The sequence below is a fragment of the Thermobia domestica genome, chromosome 9 (genome assembly GCF_964235325.1).
Source record: "Thermobia domestica chromosome 9, izTheDome1.hap1.1, whole genome shotgun sequence".
Lineage (NCBI taxonomy): Eukaryota > Metazoa > Arthropoda > Insecta > Zygentoma > Lepismatidae > Thermobia > Thermobia domestica.
The window spans coordinates 116771905-116798434 of record NC_137462.1 but is presented as its reverse complement, the minus strand read 5'-3'; the positions used below and the strand labels follow the sequence as shown (position 1 = coordinate 116798434).

The 26530-nt window shown below is 35.5% G+C and overlaps 1 protein-coding gene across 2 annotated transcripts in view; it reads right to left on the bottom strand.

The window, feature by feature from the left end:
* LOC145694960 (nuclear RNA export factor 1-like) overlaps positions 1-26530 on the bottom strand; it is an 81318-nt gene that overhangs the window by 15204 nt on the left and 39584 nt on the right. For both annotated transcript variants that reach the window (XM_081771771.1, XM_081771772.1), the window contains exons 7-11: positions 25266-25459; positions 12179-12288; positions 10770-10806; positions 1979-2217; positions 1105-1273 (exon numbers count right to left, since the gene is read on the bottom strand). In XM_081771771.1, coding sequence (XP_081627897.1) covers positions 1105-1273; positions 1979-2217; positions 10770-10806; positions 12179-12288; positions 25266-25459 — 749 coding nt within the window. The remainder of the gene's footprint in view (positions 1-1104; positions 1274-1978; positions 2218-10769; positions 10807-12178; positions 12289-25265; positions 25460-26530) is intronic.

The window sequence follows — 26530 nt, the reverse complement described above, 5'->3', positions numbered from 1 at the left end:
GACAGAAACACACCAAGGAGGTGACACGTCGAACACGAGTGGGATGTAGAGTTCCCTCGTGATTAAATAGTTAGTATTCGTGGCTTCGGCGTGAAATCCCGGGTTCGATTTCCGGTGGTAGCTCACGCGGTTTGAATCGTATATTCACTCTAAGAGTACCTGCAGATTTTGAAATATGTTCAATTACAGATAAAACAAGCTATGATTCGTATTGTTTGTGTAATGTAAATTCTGAGAGGCACTGCAATAAGAGAAACTAAGATTCTACAGTATGAAAGGGAAAAAAATATTTTGTCCGATATTCACATTTTTTCTTCTCAAGTAATAATTTTAGATACATAAATCAAAATTTGTTTCGAGCATATATGCCAGTATACTTCGAAATAAAATCTTTCAGTTTAACGTCCCACGTTATATCCTTTAGGCCAAGAGAGACGGACGCTTAAGGCAAGTGAATGATAATGGAATTAGTGGAATGTGAATATACTGAGAAAATTCACGGACACGATGTTGTTCACCACAAACTTATTTGGCCGGGGATTGAACCAAGGACCCCACGCACCAAAAGTAAGTGCTTTACCACTGAGCCACCGTGCTACCCCTCAGTCTACTTTGGAGATTTCTTTTATTTTTTTCTACATGAACAAGGACAGGAAGACTTTAAGAAGTGCTTCACGTAGAAATCTCTCGAAAAATAAATAAATTAATTAATAAAATAAAAACCGCTATTCCCTAACAGGTACGAGATACCGATATGCAGGGACATTTGGAAATTTATTCGATTAGAAAAGATTAAAAGTTACATTATTAATCTGTGTTAGAGTGCGAGCAACAGCTGTTTAAATAAAATAAAAATCGCGTACACTTTCAAATTTCGAATTGTATCAAAACCCTCCATATACAGAATAATGTTCTGTAGTTAGGTGTCAATGCTCACTCTCCAACTATATTATTTCGCATGATACTGGACTTTGCGATTCAACGAAAATTTGAATATTCTGTCTACTTTTCATTAGTTACAAACAATGTTTATGAAATCGGAATCCATCAGAAGGCAAGGTAAATAAAAAATGCTTCACACAAAATGTAATAAAATGTTCTCACCGTGCATATTGTAAGATCCACAGAGAAGGACATTGGATCATGTTCAGTCATCGGAAGCTGTGACAAAAAAGATACAATTGCTAATTTTCCTTGTCGTAATAATTTATGTCTTCTTGTTGTATCTGAAACTCTGAGCAAATTGCGACTTTCGATTTGATAATTCGTTAATCTGAAAATAAAACAAACATCACTATGAAATAGTATGATGACATACAGCGTGGTTATATTAAAGTGAATAGAAGATTAAAATTATAAAGTAGAGGCAAACATTTCAAACTATAGAAGTTTTATAACCGTCATTCAAATACAATTACATTCACAGTGCTAGAAGCTGCTTTTCTTATTTGCAATGAATCCGAACAATACTACGATTGTCTTTAAGATAATACAATATTAACCAGTGCGCTGCGTTACGAGTCACCGGTGGCTCGTGCGATATTTCATTTCTGTGCGGTGCCGTTTTATGCATTGTATTACCACTATGCGTTTGTGGTATTCTCGTTTGTACAGATTTTTAACATTACTAGCATCACGTGCTAACCTTCAACGAGACACACGGTGATCTTTATAGCACTGAGATCCAAACTCAGTTTTACACTGCCGCAGCGAACGTGTTAAGATTGTCTTTTTTACTTGCACTTCACACGCATTTTATGACAAGATAATTCAAGTGCATATAGCTGATTCCAATAATAATAAAAATCGCGTATTTCGCATAGGGACGAGAGTATTTTTCATACTCAGTTACAGTGATTTCCCCGACATTCAATTGATATGTTTCATTACAAAAAATACATCTTAATTCTCCATTACAGAAATTTCAGGAAAAACTTTCATTTAAATTTGTGCTTTTTAACATTACAAATTAACGTACTTTCCAGTATTAACTGATCCTGGCAGATATGCTGCAGAGAGAGAAAACAAAGCGGAATCATGATATGCATCTAACAGCGGCTGTCGATCTTCTGAGTCATAGATTTTATAATATTGCTCTAGGAATGTTCTTGCAATTGCAGCTCCTTCGTCTGCGCAAAAGAAACTACTTCGTGATGGCGGGATTTTTGACACATCTTCAACATCAAACCCAATAGCTGGTGGTAGTTCTACACTATCCTGGAAGTAAATAACAGCAACGTCATAATCGTATCTTACCACTAAATATCTATATTCAATTGTTTTCAACTTTATACACAACACATTAATCTTATTTTTTGAGAAACAGTACCAGGCACACTTCATACATGTACATACACAATTTTTCCAAGCGGTTTTCTGCATTCTGTTGATTGTTCATAATTTAATTTATATGTTTATATATATATATATATATATATATATATATCACCAACGTTTTGAGAAGGACTGAACCAAGAAATGGTGAACTACATTTAATAAAAGCACATAACTAGCTTACATAGTGAGAAATGGTTTTATAATATGGATACTGGGTCCCAATAACAGACTCCATTTTCACCTCTATTACAACTATAAATAGTAGAAACATACGAATTCCGGTTGTAATACTGATTGTCATACAACGAAAACGGTAAGAGAGAGCGAGAAACAACTGACTGATACGGATTCAGCATTCTAAGGAAATATTCCATCTCTCTCCTTATCTCTATCTTGAAACCAAAAATGGTAGATTGAACTACTAATGCTTTTAAACCGTCTCCATACAGCAAAATGGTACAATGTAGCAAGTTTCTAATGGATTCAACTTTCCAAAACTAAACTACACATTCGGCCATATATCTCTATTCAAACCGGAAGTGGACCGGTTTCAATACTGGGTCCTCATAGAGCGAGAACGATACGAGATACCGAAAAATATTGTTTTGTGTCGATTCAACGTCCCAAGACTTCACTTTTGACCTTAAGAAAACAATCCAAAAAAATTAGCAACTTATTTTTTTCCAAACCGACGTGAACTTAACCGTCAATCAGTTTTATGGCGATTTGAAAAACATACTGAAAGTGATCCTCTGTTTCAAAAAGAACAAATTCATGTCCACTATATATAGGCAACCCACTGCAAGTAATGTACTTTCTCAAAAGATCGGACGAATTTAAATCTAATAAAAGCCAATGTACGGATTAATAGATTCTTAGTGCCTATTATCTACCGATTGTTCTCCATTCAGGAAGATGTACATAAGGAAACTGAATTCATTTGCAACTTACGCAAGAACACTGGTGTATATATAGGGTGAGCACAAAAACAGTCCATGATTTCAAGATGTTATAAATTAATAGCATGGACTTCAAAAGTAAAGATGGGAACCAATAATTTAATTGTATCGAAATCTTCACGTTTATTTCATGCACATGAATTTGTTACTTCTGTTTTCTATCTGCTTGTTAAATCGTCCAGACAAACCGGAAATGAATAACGTTATGTCCACAAATGTGAATTATGTTGTTTGTTTCCACTATGTAACTTCTGACGCATCCAATAATTTGTATGCAGCAAATTGTTACTAATTACAAGTACTGCCTAGTTAGATAATGCCGATGAACATATTTCTCTTAAACTGACACTTTTCTGCACACTTCGAGATTCTGGATTTGAGATACCGCAGGTAGTACTTTTTCACGTTTCAGTATTACCTCTTCCGTGGTATATAAACTAAGAACTTTCTAGTTTCATTTATTCAGTCTAGTATAGTCACCCGTTTCTAGCAAACCAACACCTTCAGAGATAAACAGCCAGTTAAGCAACCTTCAGATAAACAGCCGAGTCCACAACGCTAACTCTGAACTTAAGCTATCCTATGAGAAGTAACACTCTCAATTATCATATACATTGATTCTAAGTTCTATTGAATAAGTAGTGAATGCAGTGAACTTCGCATTTAAACTTAATCATTGATATACAAGAACGAACATTTTTCAAGGTTCATAAGAGAGAAGTCATCTACGTTATCAACAGCAAGTGTGTGTATTCCTTGCATACACGAATTCATTACACTACACAAAAAGCTCTCTATTTCCTAATGTTCACTTAAAGGCTATTAAACTTAAGATATAAAACATACTTTGTGCAAGTATTTCCTTTCTGAGAAAATACTAAGATAACAAACACGAGACTGGTAAAGTATGTGTATTTTTATGGCACTTAATATTGTAGTATTTAAGCTCTATCCTCATTCTTATAACAGTGCCATTACGGCATATCTGCAATAGTTATAGGAACATTACATTTTGAAGAAATTTTGTCCGAAACTAATTTAACTCAATATATTTTATCTTCGTTTCTTTTCAGAATCGCTAGTTTAGATTTAGGCAACTAAAGGGCAGTAATGTCGAAAATTGCGTTTACCCCGCAGCGTGCTACCAAAACAAGTAGTGTTATGACAGTGCAGCGTGCATTTAAACCGAAATCCATTGTGAACTGGCATAAAATATTTGTCGAGACAGGATGCATTTGTGATAAGGACATTCGGCCGACGTTCGTCTCTGAGGACATTCTGGATCGTGTGAGAGAACCCTTTGTATGCAGCCCAAGAAAATCAACATGCCACGCTAGCAAACAGTTACAGGTCCCACAAACAACCGCCAGCAAGATTTTTTTTCTGTGCGGTGTCAGAGCGTCGAGTGTACGATCCGCTCTTCTTTTGAGGAAAAATCAATCACAGGTGAAAGCTACTTAAGAATGCTACGTGACTGGTTAATTCCTCAACTTGCTACACAGGGAGGTAGCACATTCTACAACATAATGGAGCATCTCCACACTGGAATTAATCTGTACGTAGCTTTCTGAACGACAATTTGCCAAACCGATAGATAGAACGAGTTGAACCTGATGATCAGCACTTTTCAAGTGTGCTCCACGATCACCGTCTCACCGTGTGACTTTTACCTTTGACAGTGATCTTTTTGCCGACCGCTATTTTATGGATAGTAAAAAGATCTTTATCGAAAAGCACAGGTAGCGGAGCACATAGAACAAGAAGATATTCGGTAAATGGACGAGCCTGCCTGTTCTTCCGATTTTAATCTCATCGAGCACGTATTGGATGCTACAGGGAGACATCTTACAGCACATCCGGATGTACACTCATGTCCAAAATTATTGTCGCATGTCTATAAATGTTGTTGTAGGAATATAATTTGATTTCGCCTGGTATTTCTTATAATGTTAGTGTGTGTATAATCGGCAAACACATGTATGTGGCAAATTTCATGTCAAAAGAGCAGTAAATAAGAACAATAAAACGAAAATCAAACTTTCTTGTTCATTTAGCAACATTTTGTTTCACTCATTCTAATTTTTGTACTTATAATTCTTTTCCCATGAAATTAACCACAAATATACATTTCCAGATTATACACATAGTACCAGTATTAAAAGTACCCTGCAAAATCATTATCAAATTATATTCTTACAAGAAGACAGTTATAGATATTCGACAATCATTTTGGACATGTGTACCAAGCGTTATCCAGCAGCTATCAAAAGGGCTGATGGACAACATATACTCCATACCACAAAACCTAATTACCAACCTTGTGAGTAGCATGAGAGTACATTGTAGAACATGTATTGTTGTCTGTGATCTCACAATCTTTTAAGGACCATTCCACATTATCTGTAATATCAGGGAACCATCCTGACACGCGGTGATTTCAGTATAAGTTATTGTTTCCGTATTAAAATGCCATTTTTGTTCTTGTTTTCTGCGTCATACTATAGCATTACTTTCTATGTATGCAGGAATGAAAAAAACATTTTTAAAAAAAGAACGTTTTTTATGTTTAAAACATGTTTTTCTTGTTTAAAACGTTTAAACGTTTAAAACAAAGTACTTTGTTTTAAACAAAAAAAAAAACATGTTTAAAATGTTTATTTTATTTAAAACAATAATCTAAATAGGCATATGTATTACATTTTTATACTCTTAGGTATTGCTTGCCATCTGTATTCAACCGTTAGATCAAATTTCGGGAACTTCCCTAATCTCGATCCGCCCAAATGTTCAATTCCGCAGAAAGAAATCGGGATTTTTCCCGATCTCCGTTCACAGAATATGTAGTTTAGTTTCTTTGTGTTACGTTCTACTGGTCGTCTGCATTCTTAATCTTTAAACGCCCATTGACGCAACTGCTGTGTCAGGGCTTTAAACCTCAATGGCACATTCTTAAACCTCAAATTAAGGCTGGAAGATGGTTTTGGTACCAATTTATTCCTGAAAGATGCAGCTTTGCTGGTGTGCATTTCATGTATGTGGAAGGAGGGTAAATATTTTTTTTTTTACAACAGTTTTATTGGGGACCATTCCCCCTCCTGGAAGATAAATTCATAAAAATTGTTACGTGAAGCAATGAAGTAGGCCACTACATGGTAATATCGTGTATTTGTACTTCTTGCTTATATGGGGGAGCAGGGAGGGGGCAAAGTTAGCCAATTTTTGGAGTTTCAGTTTTTGACGTAAATAACATTTATTTTTACAACAAACATCAATAACCCAGTCCTTAATTAAGCTAGAAACATGATTTGATACCAAAATATTTTTGAGGGATGAAGCTTTCCGTCAGTTGCATTTTATGTATATAAGGGGTACGTATGTACGGCCGAGAGGGGGAGGATGTTGTTTCTTTTAATTTTTCATCAAATTTTTTTCATCAGGTTTTGGCGGGTATTCCTCCCCCTTTGTGGTACATCCATAAAAATTGGTATGTGAAGCAATGAAGTAGTCCCCTACATGATGTGTACATCTGTATGTGTACTTGTTGTTTATAGAGGAAGAGAGGGTCAAATTTGGTTAATTTACATTTATTTTCGGGACGGTCCCATATAACACAAGATATATTTCACTGAAGTGGTCTAGAAACATAATTCTTGTTCGTATACATGATGTGTGCAGCAAAAATAATTTGCATATGGACGTGGTACTATAGTCGGGGAGGGGAGAGAATGTCTAATTCAATGAATGTTTTTCTGCGCATATTTTTTAAAAAATATTTCCTACATAAAACGAATTTATTACGCAATGGCAGCGATGTCTACCATTTCTTATATTATTGTCACAAGTATGTGGCCTACACATTAGCAATTATTTTGTCAGCGTAGGGTGACTACAAGGGTTGCCAAGGCCCCGCAAAGTCAATATTTTCATATTTTTAATGATTTTTTATGTCTGTTCTTTTTCTACGAATACGGCGGGAATTTCACGAATATTACCTCGTTGGAATTTGTGTCTATAAGCTTTCCAATGGTGTATAACTCATGACTCTGTGATAATTAGGGGGGTCACCAGAGCCCCGAATGTGAGAGTCTACCATAAAATCCCTGGCGGGTGTCTAGAGTTAATTGTGTTGTTATGCTCTAGACACTAATCATTATTAGCTACCCATGTTGCAGATAGACATGTATCTTGAAAACTGTTTAGTTAAAATATGTAATTTGCTCCTTGTAGGCTAGTCACTGCTCTTTTCTATGAGTTGTATTTGTCAGAGCATTTATTCTAGCTTATGATGTGAGAACTGTTCATTATTATGGAAATGATAGTGATAAAAAAATACACAAGTTTTGAATTTGTGAATTTGGATCTTAGAATAGTGTATAGTGTGTTTAATCTCCGTTATTCTTGAAAAGAAGGAAATTTTCAAATACTTCACTTGAATTTCTGATGGTTTAGTTATACGCATAGTGATGTGCAGAATTTCGTTCAGTAATTGCTGTTATAATAAGAATATAACTCTGCTTGTAATTTACTTCATGCACAAATCCTGCGGAGGATTGGTTGTTTGTTAGAAAATTAAATTAGCTTCTTCAATCTGATATTTTAGTTGTTTTAAACATGTCCAACCAGCATCGACAAAAAACACGTTTAAAACAATTTGTTTAAAACGTTTAAAACAAACTGAATAAAACAACAGCCCTCGTTTTAAACATGTTTTAAACACTTGTTTTAAACATATCAACCCTGTATGTATGGTTAAAATTTCACCGATTTATGTCACTTAGGACTGACACAGCATACGAAACTTACTTTTGTTCTGAAGTTTTGCACACTACTATAATTGCAATACGCAAAATACACAAAAAAAGTATACTATTCCCGCTGGGATCTCATGTGGTTTGGATCCATTAAGCCCTAAGTCTTCGTTTCATAAAGCCTCGCTACTGGAAAAGACGCTGAACTCCACAATCAACCACATATATTACATAAATCTTAAACTATAAACTTTGCATCTCTTAACAGTCCCATGTATGTTCAAAATATCCTTGCTGGACATACTGAAATTCACAAGCACTTGGAGTTCTGTTTTTATTAGTTCACAGTAACTTCTATTCCTGATATGAATATATCGCCATCGATCGAAATTGCAATACGGTCAAGACTGTGTTGACAGACGAAGGCTAAGATGCTAAAACCAAATTATTCTCAAACGTAAGGTTGGGATGCCGGTTGGATAGGAGAGAGGAACGCAACCCGTTCTATTTTCTTTCTGAATATTAAGTTATATTGCTGGATTGAGTTGTTAACTATTAACTGTGCATGAAAAATCAGTTCCTCTAATAAAAAAACATTGTGTAAGTCTCGAGGACTATCATTCCATTATTCATTAAGAAACGGAAGCTATAGTTTTACGGGAAAAATATAAACGTATGCCGTAAAACGTACCAACAACAACAACAACAAAAAAAAAAAAAAAAAAAAAAAAAAAAAAACTTATGGTGAAAATTTAAGTGTCGATCCTATTTCTGAGACACTTTTTCAAATTGCTGTGAAAAATCAACCAATCGGTTTAAATAAAGAATCAAAGATAATTTAAACGTAGGAACGTCTATTATTGACAATTTTATAATAGTTGAATACTAGTACCACTGTTAGTAGTAGTTTGCAGAAACGTTTTTCAGCAGCCGTCCTCAAAAGACTTTTAGATCTTGGAACGAAAATTTAAATGAAAAAATAAAATACTGATTCAAAATAAGTTTGTTTTTTCCTATTTTCATGTTTATCCTACACGTTGTCAACAAAACTTTCCGAAAATATAATTTCAGATTTAGCTGGACTTAGGGGCCGCGATGGCTCAGTTGCAGAGCGTTCACCTCTGGTGCTTGGGGTCCCGGGTTCGATCCCAGCCCCCGCAAACTGAACTTCGTGATGGACAAACACCGTGTGCGTGGGTTTCCTCGGGGTTTTCCCGTTTCCTCCCACTTTCTTCATTCCACCATTTCATTCATTACTCATTATCACAGTCTCCTTTAGCCTAACTGGCATAATCGTGGGACGTAAAACTCAAAGATTTCACTTCATTTTAGCTGGAATTACCCTATTAACACAAAAAAATATTTTATTTCATACTATAATAGTGTTGACAATAGCTATCTATGTAGTATAAGTGAAGTGAAGTGAAATGTTGCTGTGATCAATTATACATCGTGACTAAGAAGAATATTGGAATCAAGAAGCATACCAGGAACGCTGCAACGCCAGTACGTTACGACTCAAACCACTTATAAACTTTTCAAAGCGTAACATTCAGGACGTCCAGGTTTCACACAAGTCTGAATCGAATCTGAGACGAATTTGATTTGATTTTGGGTTTTGCGTCGCTTTCAGCAGTGAGGTTACCTATGTATATGAGACGTGGACCTACATGTTAACATGGGATCCCAACCACATAAGCTCCCGCCTGGAATCGAATCCGGGTTTCCTACGCCGAAAGCGCGTATGCTAACCACGTCACGTGTAACTTATCCACGAAATCTAGACAAAAAAGAGAGAACAATATTTACGGACGATATTCACACATTAAAGAAAACACATTCTTAAGTTCAATTCCTTTACAAATTACATTTTTTACTGTAATAAAAATTGTCAGCATATAAAATCACATAGGGAGTTGCCACGTCTGTTCAAGGAAATATCCAGTTGTATTTGAACATGAAGAGAACATGGTGTTCAAGCAGAAATACTGTATAATGATCTAAATTACCCAAGTATTAATATCTTTCTTCCTAATTAACTTCTTTTTCTTTACTCGGTGTTCATTATACATTGTTAGTATTAGTGTGTTATAAGAAATATTAACAACTAACAAAATAAGTATAGGCGTTTTCATTAAGGTTTGAAAGATACACTTGCTAGCAGATATTTTTATAATCCCAAGCAAATAAATTACGAATGGGGTAACTACGAAATTTAATTTTCCTTTTTTTTTCAATTCTATTAAGTCTTGTGTCATCAAATTTTAGTTAATTACGCATTTTTTTATTCAAATAGAAAAGAATTCGAGGAGTTAATTTCGTACTTTCAATGATCCGCATGATGAACAATACTACGAAATATCTGAAAGAATAATTACTTCTTCGAAACACCTCTGTAAGTAGTAAAATTATTTTATAAGGATTCCGTAGGTCCATTTCTAGTTACAATGAAAATAATTTGAAGTGTCAGTGTTCAGGTTCTTGTTTACTTAGTGAGCATCAACACACTTTTACATCTACTGCCTTTATCAATGGATAAAATACATGAAAAATTGATCGGTTTTTTCAACGTTTAACGTTTTAATACATTAAGGACAATATCATAATTCCTTTCCTTATTATTTTCCTTTTAGTTGACTGAGAAGAAGTAAAGTTTGCTACGAAGAGCAGAAATATATTTTAATTAATAAGTTGACAGTATCATCTACGGAAATATACTACTCACCAGTTTCACTACTTTGGGAAACCTCTTCCTGACTTCACTGCAGAGAAAAAAGGAGTTACAAACGTTAAGTTGAATAATTCTATAAAATCTGGATATGTTATTGTCGTCTAATTATACATGCATGTGAAAATTTTAATATCTGACCTGTATCTAGTCAATTGGAAACCTAAGAATTACAACTGTTGTCTGCAGTAGATGCTCATTTTATTTACTAACGACCTACAAGAACCTTTTTCTTTCTTTCTCCACACCACTATTGTATGTAATTACCATTATTACAATCAAGACTTTTAATAAAGAAAACATTCACGAAGCACTGTCTCTAATTCAGCTATATTAGCAAACAAAAATGACATTGCTATTTCAAATTAACATACTACATATATCTTAAAGAAATCAACATCTACTCAATTGTGTATTAAAGGAGACAAAAATTTATGTATCATCCAATCTAGAGTTATATCAATAAGATTAGTTCCTTTGATTTAGGCACATCTACTTATCTCCTTTCCTGAATCAGTGTCTCACAGCTGCAAAAGCAAAAACATGCTCATGAAATAAAACTTAACTGTTGCTAAGATATACCTGCAGATAAGATTTCATCCATATCACCATTATATGTGTTAACTAAATTAAAATTATGAAGCTATTGCTTTCGTTCATTCAAATCTTTTCATCAACCATCATAGAAATTTATTTGAATCTATCAAGTCACAAATCATTAATATTTTTGTTAAGTTTTTCATGTTAGCAATTAGTAGTTATTAATAATAGGCTTCCTTTCCTGGGCTTGTATGCAGCCGGAATAACATAAAGAGAGAAATTTTTCGAGATCAGTAAGATAAGATATTACTACTATAATTTTAGAGAATTAACCTGAAAAAACTTGAATGTTTGAAATGCCTATTTCAAAATACTGTAATGTCCATACACAATTGTTAAGACATTGGATACTTCTATGATCAAATTAATTAGATATTATCACTGGCACTTTATAATAAAACTAAAATGAAGACTGGATGAAGCAATTAATTTTACCAAATCAAAATCATCTAACTTCTATTTATTTTCAAGTCTTCCGATGACAATTAAATTATCAAATAACATTAAAAAAAAATATCTGAACCTTTACTGATAATTTGACTATTTTATTTGAAGTTTTTAAAACTATTTCATCACAATTCTACGTGCGAAACAATTTTGTACTCCTTTCGCAGCAATAAAAGATAGCTTCCGAACTATTTAATAACAAGTAATCGATCTATCTCCATCCATTTTGACATCCCCTAAAATCATACTTCTGATTCCTTTCTGGCCATAGCGTCTCCACAACTCCGTATCTGGCAACCATTTCATAAGAAATGGCACCTTCATCTTACCAGTCAATATTCAAGGACATCCAGCCCTACCTCACGTATCTACTTTGTTCTTGATATTTGTCACATAATGGGTTGCCATCCAAGACGATTTCAACTAGAGGCAGATCTTGTATTAGGTCAAGGTGGTCTATACTACAAATCTGAAACGAAGAAACAGTGTGTTTTTTCTTAATTTCTTTACTAACATTTTAGTTAAATAGTATTACAATGCTAAATAATATCAGTAATGCTAAAGAGTATCGCTGAATAATACCAATAATATTAATACTGAAAAATCTACAACCATCCTTCCTAAACACGCTTAAAAATTATCATGTTTCGCCTAATACGATCTGCTTTTCTCAAGTGAACTGAAGTAAATGTCTTACGTTACACAAATGTGGAACTAAAGAGTACACACATTTTTAATATATCTAAATAAATTATTTTTAGGTTAATGAAGGGAACAAGCATGTATGCAGAACGGTTTACCTTTTTAAATCCACTTTGAAAGAGAAGAACAGAGTTCCTATTTTTGAGCAGTTTTAAGCCTCCATCTATAATCTACAAAATCCATATTACAGTGCACTATATTTTGCAAAGGCAACACAGATTTTTCAGATGATCTTAGGGGAAAATCACTCTTTACGAACACGACACGAATTTACTCAACTCGTTATTCACTAACGTTAAACATAAAAAATAAATAAGTACATGAATAAACATATAAATAAATAAAATAAAATATTTTGGAAGCTCCTACTGGTATCTATGAAAAGTATAATCTGATACATTAACATGCACAAAAACTCAGAGAAATAATCTTCGCTTCTTAAACCAATTGCAACTACTGATAAACTTCGTACAGAATCTGTTTTTTAGAAAAATAATTAGCTAAATATTCGGTCATGCGTGTAGTTTTATAGATATATAGTTAGTTCTGTTTCTAAAAATCAACTAAGGTTCTTTTTATACATACACTTAGCATTTAAAAGCCGTATGTTTATGGAAATGTTACTTGCGTTTAATATATTGTAATTATACAGGTCCACAGATACGTGTACTGACACAAAATAAACTATGTGTAATACACGTATTTTAATGCAAAACAGCGGTTATATGATAGATTTATAAGAATCCTATGTTAATGATTAATTTTACTCCGTCTCCATTCTTATTCGTACTGGTTAAAATGCAAATTCCCTGACTTTTTCAGAAATTTTCCCGGTTTTCCAGAAAATTTCTAGAGAGATCTAAAATTGGTATATCATTGTTTTTCAAAGCTTAAACAGAAGCTACAAATGAAATGCAATGTGGACTAGAGGATCATTATTAAAAAAAGAATCACAAAAAACACTAGCGAAGATAAATAGTCTAATTTTAATCACTTACTTGCCTAATTTTCAATTCTCCTGTGTGTTTCTACTCCACTGTAACCAACTGCTGCACAGAACGAGAAGAGGAATGTCTATCCCTATCGCTTTCCAACCTTAAGCTTAATACTAGTCACAAAAGTACACACACTTACAGTCCACTACTAAAACACAAATTACTGGAACGAACACTACTTTACTGAAATGTTTTAAAACCTCAAATCACAGACTTGCAGTTCACTAAAATCAAACTGAAGTTAACACCACATCCACTTAAATGTTTTAAGACCTCAAACCAATAATCTCATCATCAATTGCAGACAGTTTCCCCTTGACATCATTCAACAACTTCATTTTCTTCGCCTCGAGTTCAATAACTTTATCCTTAATGGCATTTCTCTTCTGTTTCTTCTCTTCCTCTTCTTGATTCCTCAGAGACTCAACATATACTCCATGAGCATTGCGGGCAGCATGGACAACCCTCTTTGTAATTGGAAACTTATCAATACCCCCACAGCTGAAATTTTATCATGTACCTGCCTGAGTGCAATTAGACTCAACTCGCTTCTTTGATTTTCAATTAAACATTCTTTGTTGATTGAAAATCCCCTCTCCACACTAGCATTTCCATGAGATAAAATGAGGAGAAATTTCACAAAATCAGTCATATGTATTGAACATGCACCTAAATGCAGCATCTCCATCCAATGGTCATCTAATCTCTTACTTTTCCTGTCATAAGTTCTCATTGCTTCCAATACAAGAAGACTTTTTAGCAAAAACTTTCAATTCACCTTGGATTTCATCAGCTAATGTTCTTGGATACTACAATTTCTAGGCAATTGGACAATCTCTTTGCAGCTACAGTGTCATCCATAACACAAACACTTGGATCCAGGAAAGAAATTGCTCTTGTCAGGTTGAATTTTAGAGGTGACCTGTCCATTATTTTCAGTATGAATTTCTGACATCCTGCGCGACAGTCTTGTCGAAATTCAAGAGTCTGTCTATCCGATACGGTATTGGCTTTTCGTATAGCATCCTTTGATGTGTACCCAATGTTTACAAACTTGGCTGGCTTTAAGTTTTCGCTATTATTGAAATCAATCTTAACCAATGGCCGACCTTCCAAAACACTATCTTTCACAAAACGACCTGCAACAGACAATACTATGGCCTGGAGCGAGTTGTAAAGGAAAGGAGCTAATGGAGCTTCTCCCTGAAATTCACGCAGGAAAGGTTCAACAGTTTTTGCTAATGTTGTGAAAAAGCCAAGTTTTGCACCAAGCAGGTTATCATTTGTGAAATGTCTTACAGTACCAAAGCTTTTGCATTGTGGTACTTTCTTCTCATCAACAGCCCACTGTACATATTTCTTTACGTTCGGTAATATTTCCATCGCCCGGGAAGCAACGTCTAAATTTTCTGTCCATCTAGTGCTGCAAAATTTTTCGAAAACACAGAAGACCCTGTGCATCTTATGTACTCTGCACGACGAGCTGGAACGTCTTTGAATAAATTATAAGACGCCCTTAGGAATTCTTCTAATTTCCAACCTGTTGCTTGCATGCAGCTTTAAAAGCACAATTCATAGTATGCAGCCCACAACTTCCAATATCAAAAAGAATTGGATCTGAAGGTGAACTTGCAAGATCTTTCTGCAGGTCACTTAAAAATTTGCAGTTAACATGTGGGCCATCTATCGAAACTTGAACAATTTTCTTGAGGTCCAAACCTAAGATACCATTCCTGAAATTAACTTGAATGTCTGCTGACGTTAAATGTCCGAGGAACACTGAATTAAATATCTTGATGACACTTGGTTTCTTTCATTGTCCCAAAACCGAATCGTAAGGTACATTTGCTGCTTTTGCGAGACTTTGTTAAGGCTTTCATCAAACCCAATAACATAATGCTTGCAAGCTTCCATTTCTTTGAGAAGATCACCTTCAAAAAGTCGTCCAAGACCATGAACGATAGTATAAGCTAACTTGGTACGTTGTAATTGCATCTTACTACAAATTTCGCTATCAGGGAACATGAGCTTGAAATTTGTTGCCAGTCGGGAAGCAGATCGGAATGACAAGTGTTCCATTACTGCCTGCAAACACCACAGAACTTCAGCTTTAGTTACTGACTCAGACACTAGAAACGACTTCATAACATTAGCATGTTTATTTTTAATAGATTCTTCGGAAGCCACCAGCATCTCTTTACTTACAACCAGTTCTTCAGCGGGACAAGAAGGATCTGGATTCTGACCACTGCATTCTTTTGCTGACAAAAAGTTGTTATCGGCCGAGTTACTAGAGAATTCTTCACAGCTGCAGTGTGTTTTTTGCCTTCCATGTGGCTAATAATAGCCCGTTTCCCCTTGTTGCTGAGGCTAGAAGTATTTCTGCATATCTTACAGAATGCAGCACTCCTGTTGTCCTTCACAGCAGAAAGCCACAAGGAGAAATTTGGGTTGGACAGCCAGTCGTTTGAAAAAGTAGCTTTTTTAGACATGATTGAGACGCAAACTGAAATGAAAAATAATAATAATATGAATATGAGTGTACAATTCATTCACATCAGAAATTAATATATATAACAACATCAATAAAATAAGTACACTGTCTATTGTTTCTCATTGCTCAACGTTGTTACTGAATTTGGTATACCGAAAAAGTTGGTTAGATTAATAAGATGTGTTTAAGCGAATCCCAAAGCAAAGTCCGCGTAGGAAAATACTTGTCCGCAAGCTTTCACGTTGAGAATGGGCTGAAGCAAGGAGACGCTTTGTCGCCATTATTATTCAACTTTGTCCTGGAGTATGCTATAAGGAAATTAAAGGATAGCAACCAGGGCCTAGAGCTAAAAGGTATTCACCGGGCCTATGATGTAAATCTGAAAGAGGAAGATAAAGGAACAATAGAACGAAATGCAGATTTTATTAAACGCTTTCAGGGAAATTGGGTTAGAAGTAAATGCAGATAAAACTAAATGCATGGAAGTTCGCCGGAATCGTGATAATGCAAATTGCGAATGCGTCAAGATTTGGTACCCGTAGCCCCTTTAGCTTTTAGTCTGTGAATATTTTGGGTACAGATAGACAGACAGACACGCGCATTAAATATATAGATGAGGCTTGTTTTGCAAAAGTTATTTTGAAACTGGGAATTAATTAACAACTTATACTTTTAATTCCACGCATGCTATTATATGTTATTACTGTTAGAAAGACAGTAAATACTACAAGCTTTTGATGCGACATTTAAAGAAATACTTTTGCAGCTTCCCGAAACATGTTCATTGCCATTAGGTACAATTTTCACTTTCTTGGAATACATCAAAACTCAACAATACTTAGAATCACTCCCACTTCAGTTTGTAAAATAACTCTAAAACCTAGAATTATGTTGAATTCACTAATTTAATTGTATATACAAAATTGTACCCCTAAACCAGTGGCGTATGCTGGGATTGTGACTTGGGCTATCACTAGACCTAGCAGATCCGGACAATAAGGCTAGTTGATTAAATGTTAACTTCACTAACAGTGCAATCTTTTCTGTAGTTGTTTTATTACACATTTCAAAGAATTAGCACTAGCAACTGTCTAGTTCACTTTAGATATGGGCTTCAGTAATAGTTTTTCAACACTGCTCACACGGGTTTTTCGCAGACCGTCAACCCGGCGGCGCAAAACGGGGGGAGGGGGCGCGGAAGCGTAAAATCGCATTTTTCTCTTTAGGAAATTTTCACGAATTTTTTGCGACCTTAGTTTTCAAGGTATCATATTGAAATTTTGCATACGTATTCTGTGGACCTTTGACTATTTTTCATGGAAATATGAAATTTCCATGCTACGAACCCGTCATCACTAGCTCAGCATATATTTCACTATGTTGTAATTGAACAGTACTATACATCAGTCACGAACAATGGCGTCCACAGAAAATTTCGCAGGGAGGGTGAAGAATACAAGCTTCCTTAATAAGTATAAACTTCTAATTTGAAAGCATAACTTCCTATTATAGAAATTATTATTAATCTAGACCAGAGTGGTCGACTGACCCTTCGACCCCCTCTGTGGACGCCCATGGTCATAAATATCGTGAGGAATTATGTATTTTATTAATACCCAACCCCCTTGCACGTAACTAAAAGATACCGTCTTTAATGGTCACACAGGCCTACATGAAAGAATAGTTAGGCCTATCTACATCCTTATTGCAAACAGTGTATCACAAAAATTCAGTAGGCACACCTCTATGGCTCTATAAAGTTACGTGTTTTCATTACTAACAATTCAAAGTACTCACAAAGCTGAACACAAACAAAAAAATAAATAAAAATAAATAAATAAAAATAAAAGATAAATAAAAATAGATAAATTTATAATTTCGCTGTTTTTACAAGCCACACGACGCGTGATCCCCCTCTCACACGCAAACATAAAAAAGCACAATCGTGATTCGTATGTATTCTGAAATAACTCTTAATGCTTAATATATTTTTTAATAACTGCATATGCATAATCTATCTTTACTTACCTCCTTAATCCTCAACCTCTTAAATCCAGCTGCCGGAACACAAGGTCCAAAATACACGTGTAGCACGTTTAGATACCACACAATTTCACACAAGCACACATCGATGCGGCGTAGCTAACGTACATATATATATATATATATATATATATATATATACTGAACCGGATGGTTAGCGCGTGTGCGTACGATGCACGTAGTCCCAGGTTCGATTTCCTGTGGACACTCAAAAGTTTTGGTGCTGGCCCAGAGAGTATGGAGAGGACAATTATGGAGCTACCTGTATTAAGAAGTAGCGGACTTCGGTCTAGAAAGCCGGCATTAACAACTTTAGGTAGGCCCGGGTCCCAAAGGTTTTGTCGTGCCAGCAGTGGCGTGCGGTGGTTATTCAACCGGGGAACAGGTCGATATAGATAGGAAATATTGTGTAACAACGGAACTGAAGTAAATGAGCACTAATAAAATGTGCTTTTAAGGAATCAGAAAATTTTGTTTGTAGCTGATTTTTTTATTTATTTTTATTTTTTTTATTTTAGAACAGTAGTACATGCAGTAGCGGAATTGGGTGTAAAAACTAGAGGGAGGGGAATGCCATTACTTCAAATTGGTGGTCAAAAGGTCAAATATCTGTAAAAAGCATAGCAAAAAGTGTGTCGCAAAAAGTACTGCCGCCACTGAGTACAAATGCATGTGGAATCCACACAGTTTTTGATTCCACATAGAAATACACGCATTAACCAAAATTCCACACATTTTGTGGAATTCGACACACATTCGGAACTCTTCCGGCAGAAATACTCAACTACCGTTCAGCCTTTATATTAATCACGTGATTACCAAATTGGGATGCAGGGGCACAGCCCCGAGCGAACTCTGGAAATCGAGCAGCCATTGAACAAAACAAGTGTGTTAATTACAAAATGGTCCCGATTTCGCTCCAGCTCAATTCATGGGCAGCACTAAATGACAAAAGAATATGAAGAAAGTATGTGCAGCCCAAACCAGCAGAGCTAAATAAACGAAACCTGGAACGAAGGAGAGATCTGGGGGCTAAGCCCCTAGCGACCAAAGCTATTTTGTATATAAATAAACCGGCTAAATGGCTAGGAATACAGCAGAACGTAAATTTTCCCCCGAGTAAAAATTCCCGGCTTTTCATCAAAATTCCCTGACTTTTCCAGAATTAAAAATTTTCCTGACTTTTCCAGGTTTTCCAGGTGAGTGGCCACCCTGAAATGGAGACGTTTTGTTTTTACTACTGTTGAATGCACTGAAACACATAACTGCAGTTGAATTGTTAATATTTATTCAAATAATAATTTTTAACAACAATAAAATAATGTGTGTGTCTGTGGACAGGATTTTGCGTACAAAGTAGTTTTATTTTCTGTTATTTTAGACATTATCTTTATTTTAGTCAAGTGAACTTATTGAAACATTGTGCGGTGCAATGAAAAACTTGTTATTTCTCTATTCATATAATACAATAATGCATTTAAGACCGGAGGATAGTTCCGGGAATGAGTATCTCAGGCAGCTCGCTGAGAATAATTGAACTGTAATAGCCAATGAGAGCCCGCTTGCAGACGACGAGAAAATACAAACTGTTAGCACTTGAAGCAGAGTAGAGTACGATTTGTAATGATAATGCTCTCAGTCCGAGACTCAGTGCATCACGCTCGTCGCCATGCACGAGCTGTAGCACGTACTGTAACATGTATAAAAGCAAAGATTCACTTCTGCACAGAAACCGTGCAAATTCTTATTGCATAGCCGCAACAGTATATTTTTTTTAATAATGATATTTTCTTTGTGTGCCTCATACCCTGCTGTAAATGTGCATTATATATAAAGCAGTTATTTTAAATAGTTTATAAGTATAATTTGCCCGAGTTTGATTCTTACGTACGATTTTCCCATAATAACAATAAATGTACACGCAAAATTCACAGGTTACTTTTCTACGATGTTTGATGTTCGGAATCTGGTTTTCGTCTTTAGAAATCACATAATTTCAATTTTCTATAAATCACTGACGAAAGTGTTGGAAGAACCAAGTAGATTTTATACATATTGTCTATTTCCGGAACTTCCCCGATACATTCTCATGTCAAATGGTGCCTGTTCTTGGGAAGAATCCGTCATCCGTAAAATACGTTCCACGAGTTCTATCGTTGAAGGAAATCACGTTTTACATGGTGCCTTTTGCTGGAATTTTCCATGATATTTTTCACGTCCGCATTTATATCTTAGTAGAGGGTAATCTTCATGAGGGGCATTTTTTCGATATACCCGAAGATATTCACTGTAACTAGAGCCAAAAATTAGGTAGACGGGCAGATCTGCAAATTGAATTGCAACAAATGGAAAATGAAGGTCAACTAAAGCAGTAGTAGTTCCCTGTCGCGTTGTTACGACATTCAAAATTTTCATATTCAATATGCTTTAAAACGATCACAAAAATAAAGAATAAACTAAAACGAGTAGTCTTAAAATTACATATAGTAGAATGCTGCTAGTCAACACAATAAAACAATCAGTTAAATCATGTAAAAGAATTAGTCACCTATCTTAAAATTTCACATTTCCAGTGTAGCGGGACTAGAATTGTCTACTTCTTATATTGTGGTTTGGAACTTCGAAGCCAATGTTGTGTGAACAATATTCACTATAATATATAATTTCAAGTAACTTACCTGTGAAAACATCATCAAGAATTTTTCTGCTTGTAAGTTCCTGTAAACCCCAACAGTTATTCTAGTGTTCATAAGTGTTAGAATAATAATTCATTTTCATTTTAGAACAATAAACTAATAAAACATTTTAGTACAGATTCAATTATTTTTGGCAAAGTTTTAGAAATACTGTTCCATATGACAGATCCAAATTCTAGTTGAGGCTTAACAGGTAATTTGTATAAATACACATCCGGCGGGAACCCACGTGGTTCGCATTCCATGTAACCTCGCTGCTGAAAGGGACGTTAAACTCAAAATCAACTCAATCAACTCAGATACATATATTCTACCGTTTTGCAAAGCAAACCATTGTTTAAAAATAAAACCTATTGTTTCATTAACCCATGTATATTAACATTTACAGCAATCAATTTTTATTATTTATTACTACAAGAGTACAAGCTTTCCGATACCCTCTGCATAAAAGGTGCTTTCCGACAATCATCTCTGCGTTTATTACGAACTGCTGCTTCAACTTGCTTACCAGCATATCACTGTACATTTTAACGTTTATTGTTGACCTCTTTTCCATGTAATGTTCCAGGATTGGCTTTTGTAAGTCACAAAACATTGTGAGCATCAGTGCAGAAGTTGACTACTGAATTTCTTGCCGAGAGATCCGGGGTGTTTTCATTCCATGCTCTGGCATTTGCTCTCTGGTTCACAGTGATGAATCCATGTTTCATCTCTAGTGATGATTCACCTGAGAAACGCTTTACTGTCGTTAGCATAACGGCTCAATAGGAGTTAACTGATTCTCACACAGTTTCGCTTGCGCTCTTCATCGTTTCGAGTTTTTTCGGAACCCATCTCGCACAGACTTTGTGAAAGCTGAGCATGTTATGCATAAAGTCATATGCAGAATCATGACTAATCTGCATATGGGTTGCCACTTCATCAAATCACTCATCTATTATTCAGAATCAAGGCACGGGCTCATTCAATAATGTCATCAGTTGTTGCAGTAGCTGGACGCCCTGCTTTTTCCTCATCCTTCACGCTCGTTCGACCACTTTTGGACTGTTCAATCCCCTGGTAAACACTTCGCTGTGGCAATACATTGTGCCTATATTGTACTGAAAATATTCTGAGTTTCCGTTCCGGTCACAAATTACAAAAAAACGGATGACAGAACGCTGTTCTCCATTGGTGCACACAGAGTGGCATGGCCATCTTTACTTTGCAACAGCGCAAAGCGGACTGATGCGCTAACGCTGCAACCTACTACACAGGAAGCCAACAGTCACATCTAGCGTCTGGTGAGTACACAGTACTGTAGAGACAAACCGAAAAGAAACAGAAAAATATTGCAGTTACTTATTGACTTACCCTCGTACATGGTGACAAAATTTTAACTATCTGTCTAAGAATTAGGAATTAGATTTCTAGGCTTTGGACATCTATAGCCATGTTAGCCGTCATGTATGAGGGATGACATCCCTCGGCGATCACACTATTTGAGGAAAGGTAAGGAAGAAAGGATTGGGACCTGTATATTAAGACCATTCCTGCGTTTGCTGGTATGAATGAGGAAAACTCACGAAAACCTCATTCAGAATGAATGGCCTGAAAAAGCTTTTACACTTTTCCAACCGAGTGTCTCCATCAGGAATCGAACCTGAGATTGCTCTTTAACTACATGTCAAATGAAATTCCCAGATTCTTAATAATGTTTGTTTGCTCTATTTTCACACCATTAACCTCGTACTTATTAACATAATATTGTGTGTTGTTTTTATACGTCATAAATATTGGGTGATATCAATAAAAATAAATAACTACTCCTGAGAAGTCCTGCCCGAGAATCGGAGTAACTACAACTGGAGTAATCTCCTCCCTCAATTTCGTATCAATAAAACAAGCCACTACTCAGGTCTAGACTGCTCCAGAACGTTCACTCGCGTTTCCTCTGCGCATAGCAGTGAGTCGTATCAATAAAATACGTGATTACTCATTTCTCCCATCCGTCGCGCGGTCATTTCGTTGTTTTTAGCCTATGGCGTAGTATCCTAAACGCCATGAAACGGGCAAGTAGCAACGACAGTTTCAATCAAAGTGCATTTGTGGATATTATAAAAGAATTTCCAATGGTACTTTCAAAGTCACAGCTACTAGAAAGTAAACGAAGGAAAGCCAAAGCTTTGAAAGTAATTACAGTGAAATGCAACGAAATATCAAATACATCTACGACTGAGACACAAATGCAAAAGGAAATCTTTAATATTCAAGCGAGAATAAAACAAAAATGAAAACGAAGAAAAAAATAAAAAACGGGAACCAAGAAAGTAATACTGAAACCATGGGAATGAACCTATTGGAGTTGATGGATATTGATTCGAATCCAGCAATATCAAGATTTAACACGACAAGGGCACATCACGTGTTGTCTAAGGTCTTTGTAGATTTGTTTGGCTTTAAGAACGAAATCAGACACTTGGTTCCTTTGTTTCCTTTGTCCAGCCACTCACGTCATAAAGCACGTCTATCTAATTGCGTTTTCCACACCATACGTGTCCCCTTTCGCCTTGACATAAACAAAATACATCCTCACGTATACATCCTTCCTATCAACGTTAAGTTGAGTTGATTATTAGTTTAACGCCCTTTCCAGTAGTGTGGTTATATGAGACGAGACCCACTGATTAACGTGGAATCCGAACCACATGAGCTCCCACCGGAATCGAACGCGGGTCTCCCATGCCAAAAGCATGTACGCTAACCGCTTAGCCACGAAGGAGTTCTTCCTATTAACGTATTTATCTCCAAAATAATAGATTTCTTTATCGCCACATGTGTATAGTCAAGTGTTTCGATAGCACCCGGAAATGTATATTGTTCTTGCCACTCTGGCTTTGCTGTTTGCATATTACGCACACTTCCGGAAACAATCCATTTTCAGATTTCGCAATAATCGCATCCATTACACTTGTAGTAGTCATAGACACAGTATTTTGAGCCACACCAGAATCCCCTGACATTCCGACCTGTAATCCCGGATCACTCACGTAACGCAAGAAAATCCGCATCTTTTCGTCATTACGTAGTGCACCACCCCGAATTTCGGTTGATTCTCCTAAAAAATGTTGTGTTAACCACTCTACATGATCTTTCATGAACCTATAATGTTTTTGTAATCTCCATTTCCAACATTTCTATGCAGTTTATAAGTTTTTCTACGCTGCAAAACAATCATATACTCTTCCATGTTTCGCACGGAGTCACCTACTGAGCTTGCTCCACAAATTTGGAGAAGTTATTTGTATCACAGAGGAGTCTCTGATCTTTATTGATATCAAACGCGTAGTAGTTACTCGGCTCGAGAACAGAGGTGTCATTTCTCCAAAGAGGCGCGGCTTCTCCGAGGTCAGCCAAGACGAGTAGTGCTCAGTTCTCTTTTTACTGATACCAATGCAAGTAACTACTACAAAATTGGGAATAATGAGTAACTTCTCCGTTCTATTCATATCACCCATTGTTTCAATACTATTGACTTGAAGTAAAATATTTTTACACTATGTATTTATTGTATTCAAGTCTTGCAGCAAGTAGTTATCGTATTCATTATTAATTACGCTAAACAATTTCACCAGCATACAACAATATTTTTGAATACATGATTTTATTTGGGAAATCATTTATGAATAAAGAAAATAGGGGTGACCTTTGTGGTATCCTATTTCTTACATCACCTGCACTAGACTGTATAGGTTCGATTTTAAATATATATGTTCTATTTAATAATAATAATAATAATAATAATAATAATAATAATAATAATAATAATAAAACAGAGACGTATCTACTTCATTTTTTCTATCAAACTTGTGACATATTTGTAAAATAGATGAACGGAAGAAATATCAATTTGTTTTAATATAGTTCTCTATGAATGAAAATGTGTTGCTGCTCTGGGGATACGATCCGTATTTCCGGCTTTGCTTGATGTCAACTATTATGCTATCTAGTTCTTCCCCGGATCATCCTCATTCAACGTTCAGTCAACTGCACGTCCCTGGACTGCCCTATAGCATATTGTTAAACCAGTATCATTATTGTTAAGCCAATATAGTAACCGTATATTGTTAAGTACCTATGACAGCTGAAAAATACATGAGTAAAAAGAAAGAAACGAAAGAGGCAAACTGAGTCTGATCCCTAATCCAGTAATTCGATGAATTACACAGCAACCATACCATAAAGAATAAAGTACTACATCAAATCGTGTTTCTCATCTCTGCTCTTCGTCCAAGCATAATGGTAAATGCCAAAGGATCAAAATTGGCAAACATCGACCCCAAGAGGATGTATAGCTGGTCTGGAGGAGAACTGGGTAACATAATGGGTAGCGGACTGGAATGATACAACCAAGACCAGGAATTGCATACTTAGAAACATTTTCTGTTTCAGTTTATTATTTCTTGAGTTTGCTTATTAATATTCAAAGCATTTTTGTCCGTTAACTATTTGCAAAAATCATACTCAAATAACTTACTTTATTATTCCCTAGATGTAGGACGTTGAGATTCGGTGCCTTCTTAGAAAGTGATGACAAATGTTCCAGTGTGTGAAGTCCATTGTCTGTCAGACTAAGTGCCATTAACTCTGGAATGTTTTCTCCAATGATATCCAGAACACCACCCATAGCATTAGGACGAGATAATGAGAAGAAAACATCCTGGACGAGATCTACAAAATAATATAAAAAATAATTGTATGAACTTAACATAAATCTGAACTTAAACAATATTACTCTTAATTAGGTTTTAAACCAGGGTTGACAAAAACCATGTTTTTTATTTAAAAAAAGTTTTTTTCCCCGTTTAAACCAGTTTTATTTTTGGGGGGAGAGGGGTTAAATAACTTGTTCTATGTATTTATATCACATATGGACAGAAATACTTGTTTCGTCTTGGTGTTATTATGCAACAACCGGATTATTCTGGAAGGGATCACATAAGCTTAAAGCGGAATCCAAACCGCTTCTCGCCTTACATCCGAGAGAAATTATCCTCCATTTGAACTTGAAACCGGGACTAATTGGCCACAAATCCGATACGTCTGTCGACTCACTCACGAAGGACTCCTGATAAAAATACGTTGTAGTGATCTTTACACACTTGTTAATATAATTGTCAATAGTCATTTCAGAAGGACAAAAAGATAAATTGCACAAGTGAAACCATTATACAGAATTACATATGGACAATTTCAAAGTACTGCAGAGTACAGAAGAACTAATTTAGTCCAAGTTAGTTCACTACAACTTTTATTAGTCAAAGTTAAAGAAATAAAACGACTTAATTTGCATATCAGTAAGAAAAATGAATAAAGATACGAATTATCTCAGTTCACTTTGGCTCTGACACATTTATACATAAATAGATACCAAAGATACTTCTAATTTCAATAAATGCCTCTCGTGGGGTTTGTATGATCCCCGCCCAAAAGTACGGCATTTCGATGTATTTTATCAATAGTAAACATATCAAAACGAAACAATATTTAGAATTTTCTTTTGATTGCAACTGCGTAACAATAATAACAAACTATAAAAACATTCATAAACTTATTTTTAAAAAAGTTGATTTTGTAGTATAATCTCTCTGTGTAATGAATGGGGAATTTAGGTCTGAAAATAATACGAAAATATACAGGAGTGAAACGTGATAACCCACAAATGCGTGTTCATCAAGTCTTTTACGAACAATTACACTGTTACGAACATTTTTCGTTTTTTGGTTTAAACGTTTTTTTTTA